Below are 6,349 nucleotides of genomic sequence, written 5' to 3' on the forward strand. Positions count from 1 at the left end.
TGCCTTTAGTGTGCAGGATGTGGGATGATGCAATGGCTCTTTAATTGAAAATGAAAACTCAGAATCCAAGACTGATACTTTAGGCAAAATCTCTAATCAATATCAGACACAAAGAAGAGCTCTGACATCTCCCACAATGGATAGTAATACTGTTTTAGCCAATTGCAAACATGGGTTGAATTAAACCAAAAAAAAAAAAAAAACACCATTAAAATAGACAATTTTATTACAAATACACAACACAAGGAAAACACAGTTCACCGTATAAATATGTTGTTGCTGATGTTGATTTAAATACAGTCAGTGCGGAAAATGTTACTTTCCTATTTTGTAATGTATCAAGTCCAACTAATTTCTTTTAATCAAAGTCAACATTTTGGTGTCATCCTGAATATGTTTTCATTTATAATGCAGATGTTTGCCAGAGTCCTTCTAAGTGTAGGAGAGCACAGAGAAACTGCCCTGATTTGAAAAGGAATTCTAATCCATTTGCCAAAATGTAAAAAGTATTTGCTTGCCAACATTGTGCTAGTGGTCAGTTCACTGAAATCTAGTTCAATTACATTCTGCTATATTTTTTTTGAATATTATAAAAGTTGTCATGCAAATGAACCATATCATAAACATTTATATAATACATTTATGTACAGTCCTTTTACAAAACAATGCAAAATATCAATTAAATATTTTTCATATAAAAATGAATAACTTATAGAATATTTGAAGTTTAAAGATAGTCAAGGTATAATGATTATCTACATGTACAAAACAATAATAATTTCATAGAATTTTGGAAATGCACAAACAATTAAGGTGCTTTGAGTGCGCAACACCAAAAATATATCATCTTTACTGCATTTGTCCTTTATAGGAAGACATTTATACTACAAATATTGGTATACAGTGTACCAATACACTCCGTAACATGAATGATTATAAAAAAGATATGCAGGTCAGATTGAGGATATGTTTTCACTCTAACATAAATACTTTATGAAATTTGAATGAAACCTGGTAAATGTCAGGAGGATGAGAAGTCTGCAATGAAAAAAAACCTAATCAGTGAAGGTTCAAACTGCAAATGCACCATGTAGATGAAGATTCAAACTTTTGACAACAGAGCCGTCCTCTTTGCTGACAGATCACCCTGATTGATGTGCTGTATGTTCCTTTTGAATACGGCTTTTGTATGCTGTTGGAAATCCTCTTTGACTTCAATATGAAGTTTGTAACTTCACTGCCGAGTCTAGAGCAGCTACAAAGCTGACACTGTCAGTGCAGGTCTTCCCTCTGAGGTCAAAAGCTTTGATCTTTATATCACAACATTCCTATGAAGGCATGCACACCACATGAAGGTGTGATGCCGCTAGCACCAAAGTGAGCAGGTATGAGCAGCTATGATGATGTTACTGTATGTCCTTAAATACCCCAATGTCAATGGTAAACAAAGTGTATGCAGCACCACATACAGTATATACTGTGTTTAAGGACCCATTATACATATAAATTATTATTATCCATTAAAATAGTTGTCAGTTACCAGCAATTCTGCTAAAAAATAATGTAACAAATTAATTTACATTCTATTTACAAATCATCAATGCGTAATCTTCTGCTGCCTTCAAATGTATGTTTGTATCTTTAAATAAGCCCATATATACAAAAATAGTGTGGTCCATGACTGTTGTGCAAATCCTTACGGGATTAAAATAATATCTCTGTGGTACTGTATGTTGTCAGCTTATGTCGAGAGGAAACCTGTGTTTATTTAAACCAGTGCAGATAGTTTGTCTTGAGAGCAGGGAAGCACATGTTGTTGCTGCAGGAGCCCCCGTAGCTGGGAGGGCAGGCGGAGCAGGGTACACCTACTTTGTAGGGAGCCTCTCCAATCCAGTTACCCCTGGAAGACAGAAACACATACTGTGAATGGGCCTGGGGATGACTACTAAGTATTTTAGGCTAAAACATGAATCTGTAAGCATGCACAGGGAGATGCTTAATGTGGCCATATTAAGTGAGAGCAATCAAACATTCATTTCTGCATAAACTACAAAATGTCTCAAATAATTCAATATTTACAAAATCCAACAGGTCCTCATGCACAGAAAACAAACAAGCAAAGCTGTGGAAAGCAGTAACAGTTGAGCTCATTCCTGACTAAACGGTCTTATTTCAATGTTTGTTTAGTGAGTGTTGGCTTTTGATCATATCACAAAGTCCTCAGTACAAGAAATATAATGGAATCTGGATATAGCCCATCTGCTGATAAAGATCACGTGGAATGAATGAATTTGAAGTTTCCTGAAGAAATGAGTTTCTTAGCAGACTGTATTTTGTGAGCCAATGAAAAATCATTCAAGTTCACATGATATTTCTGGCTGCCATCATTCACAGAACTCTTTCTGAAGACACTGACAACAGTGACCTCTGCAGACTTCAAAGCAGGATTGTACCACAACCCACAAGCTCGAGGGTCAAAGAATGGGGGCCACACATCCAATAAGCTAGATAAATAGGTCATCAGTGTCCTGATTCTGTTACTTGTACATATGCCTCAAGCCTGTGGGATTAATTCATGTGGGTCACGAGTCAGGCATGAGTCCAAACAGGTGATTATTCCATCAAGTTGTTTTTAGAGAATTTAAGTTTCATGGGCCTCTACAGCTTAGCTCATGCAGTGCGAGTTCACAGGCTTGTATTGGAGTTATCAGCATGGGTGGCATTTCACAACTTAGCACAGAACAGAGGGGACTGTGTCGGGATTAAACCTGTCGTCACCCCATCGTCATCAGGTTAACAGGTTCACCAGAATTATCAGGCCTCCTTACAGCATGGATTTTGCACTACACCATTTGGCATGGTCCAAGTAATCTTACAGTTAACTGTCAGTTTATTTGCATCGATATACTTACTTAGGGGAGTAGTTGCACACTAAATAGGTTGCACGTTTCCATACTGAACCCCACACATTCATATTGTGGCACGTGTGAACAGCACAGCCGACTTTGTTGGATGTCGCCCACACCATCTACAAAACCAGAATTCAGCTGTCACTTCATGTCACTGCTGCAGCAGTTCAGTGTCATTATGAGTAAGTCCAACAGTCTATGTACCTGTGTATAATGAGTACACATAGGCCCATAGCATCTGAGGGGGCAGCGAGGGTTGCAGTCACGGGGGTATGGAAAAGAGTAGTCTTTGACCTCATCGTACCACGGTTTTACCAGCTGAAGAATGGATCTGTAGCTGTGAACGAGATATTTATATTTAAAGACAAAACTTTATTGATAAAAATGCCAGGGACAAATAAGAAAACAGTGATAAACACAATAAGTCCTGGGTTCGAATCTGACCTCTTCCCCTGTTTCCCGATGCTCTTGTAGTTAAGAGTTTTTTTTAGGAGTGTGTGTGTGTGTGTGTCTGTTGCCTCCAGGTGCTTGAGTTTCTTTTCAATTTTTTTCAAATTACTAATGGGTTGAGATGACACAAAATCTTTTCTACATGAACGTTTGGTCACAGAGTTGACTTGGCCATCATAGACTATGTTACCATGAATGATTTTTGCTCTGATGCGTAGAACATCTGCTTGGTTTTTTCCAGGCACGTCTGGCCACAGTAGCCATTAAACAGCCTGAAGTTCAGCAACAGAATATGTGCTGCCTGTCAAGGTCATGCTGAAGATACTCCGCAATGTCGGTTTGTTGCCAAACAGCAACAATTTTAATACATGAAAAAAATTCTCCTGGCACTTTTTCTTTTTGTCAGCTGTCCAAGCATGCTCTGTGCTGTGTAACGCTGACTTGCAGTTTTGTTTCCATTCTGCACTGAGATGGACTTAAATTTGACAGAGCCAAAGCACTTCAGCCTCCCATGACTTTGAATGTGAATAAGTCAGAACAAAATCTGTATATAAGATTTTCTGGCCCCTGTTTAGTCTAATTCCACGTCAAAATCCCAGAGTAGGATATTCATCAAAGATATGAGCTCCAGCCAATGGAATTCCAAATATCAGAAAGGTTGTGCTTTTGTATTAAATAAATCTGTTTTTTCATTATTTAAAGGCACAGAATGGTTTTATTGTTAAAGCTAAAACTGTGGAAATCCCTCTGTGAAGTACCTCTGTGATTAGTTATCTGATTCTCATGTTGTTCCGCAATAAAATCTAAATGTGTAGGAAGATGTGAAGATGACCAGTGTTTCCAAGTGGTAAATCGTGACCCACTAAAGGGATGCGTCTATGTCCTCATGGGTCATGAAAACACAGCTCATGTTTATTTGAAGGGCCACAACAGCATTCCTCAAGCAGTCACTAGGTCACAGTGCAAAAAGCTTTAGGAGAAAGAGGATGGGGGCTGCAAGGCAACGACCAGGTTTGCTGAGAAAGTCGTCCCCGAGAGGAGCAGCAGATGTCTGGGAGGGGAAAGGGGAGTCAAAGGTCACTTACCGTCCTGTCCTGACAGAGAGGTTTTGACCCAGGAACCTGAGGAGGTGAGGTGGTCCATGCTCCCACAGGCAGGCATGAGCCCAGTCTTCAGCAGTCTTAGCCAGAGCGTCATCCCATACCTAAACACACAGACACACATGAGTGATGGAAGGTATCAACACCACATCTTCATACGCCTTTGAGTTTAAAGCACTGCTACAGGTGTCATCCATCAAATCTAAGAGGAGGAACGTTAGTCACCTGGTGTCCCCTGTAATGAAGAAGGGATAAAAGGTTCCACAACAGAGAGAAAGGCAGATATCCAAACACGTTGGACTTGTGTACATAGTTTCAGTGGGAATGGATTGTACTCAGTACTCTGATTCTATTTGTACAGTACATCCCTTTCTTGGGTGAAACAATGGTAATAGATAAGTTTTAAATAGCATTAAACCGTAAATTCAATGCATCTTAGCAGCCTTTGGATGTGCAACAATTTAAAATCACATCAGTCCAGTCAACGACTGATTACTACTCTTACCCCCATATTACACTGCTGCAGGCTACTGGCACCAGCTCCACTTCCTTTGGAGGTAACTATTTTGGTGATCGACTGCAGTGCAATCTACTGAACAACTGAATTTGCCAAGTAACACTTAGACATGTATCACTATAATTTAAAAACAAAAACACAAATCCGCCGAGGATTCTGATATTTATGTTTCACTTGATTCGTTTGTGATAAGCCAGTAAGTACAGAATATGACTGGAGCGTAATACTGCGCTGACAGGGCGTGTACATCATTTAAAAAAGGCTTCACTTACCATGTATTCCATATTGGATGCTGGGGGAAACACTTTCCCTCTCACTTTGTTGTGGTAATCAATAATGGCAAGCATGTCGTTCTGGCTAATGTAACGCTTCCTCCTGGTTTTCAGAAGAGCCATGCTCTCTGTTCCATAGCGGTGCGCTGCGCCGAGACTGGTGAAATTGGCAGCTAGCAAGGACGTGGACACTGTAGGAATATTCGTTGCCAATGCACTTGCTCCGCAAGATATGCACACGAGAATGAGGTCTATGGCAAAAAGCTGAGGTTTCATGTTTGATTTTAGGAAACTGCAGACAGAATATCCCGCGTCCTGGATTGCTCTGAAAAGAAACCAAGAAGAAAAACCTAAAGAATTCTGCGCATATACAAGGCAATTCACTTCAAACATGATTCCACCAAGCTCCAAACCTCTCTTGCTCTAAAGTACAGCGCAGAAACACCATGAACATCCATTCACACATTTGCTCCTACCTTTACTTGCGCAGCAGTACTTTGCGTCCGAGTCGCCAAGATAGTAAACCTCGGAAGCTTCTGCAATGAATTTACAAAGCGAGGGGGCTGCCTGGCTGTTAGTGAGGGGTTTTGCGCTTTGCAAACTTTGTGTAAACTTCTGGAGAAGTCCGTCTTAGTCGGTTTATATATTGCAGTGGGAGATGCAGGAAGTGCGCCTAACTCGGAGGTAGACGCACAGCCCCTCCTTGTTACCTGAAACACAGCATCATTTTGGAGACGTTGTGTTTGGTTTCCCCTAACCAGTTCCTGGCAGAACTTGACTAATTTCATCAAGGCATCATCTGCTTTAGGTTTGCACAGCTGCGAGACATGGAAGGACACAAGCAACTGATTAATAAAGTACACCAAGGAGGATGGAGCGGATCAAATGACTTTTAATGCTCTTTGCACCAATAACACAAATTAATTAGACAATTATGATATAGCTTTTTATAATACTTCACAAGTAATAAAGTATGTACGTTAATTGTAATAATGGACCTAATTATTTTTTTATCTGAATTGTTGTTTTTCCAAGGGAATTCTATCTGGCTATACTAACCAAAGTTCATTGCATTGACTTGATTCAAGTACTCAGGGGAAA

General features: G+C 39.8%; 1 protein-coding gene across 1 annotated transcript; it reads right to left on the reverse strand.

The window, feature by feature from the left end:
- Positions 1 to 216: 216 nt before the first annotated feature.
- On the reverse strand, positions 217 to 5,945 carry pi15a (peptidase inhibitor 15a). The gene is made up of 6 exons (XM_067486980.1): positions 5,725 to 5,945; positions 5,249 to 5,573; positions 4,445 to 4,563; positions 3,114 to 3,246; positions 2,913 to 3,028; positions 217 to 1,900 (listed from the first exon to the last, which is right to left on the reverse strand). The coding sequence occupies exons 2-6, from the start codon at positions 5,522 to 5,524 to the stop codon at positions 1,765 to 1,767; spliced, it is 780 nt and encodes a 259-aa protein (XP_067343081.1). The 5' UTR covers positions 5,525 to 5,573; positions 5,725 to 5,945; the 3' UTR covers positions 217 to 1,764.
- Positions 5,946 to 6,349: the final 404 nt, after the last annotated feature.

This window comes from Channa argus, chromosome 19 (assembly GCF_033026475.1).
Source record: "Channa argus isolate prfri chromosome 19, Channa argus male v1.0, whole genome shotgun sequence".
Lineage (NCBI taxonomy): Eukaryota > Metazoa > Chordata > Actinopteri > Anabantiformes > Channidae > Channa > Channa argus.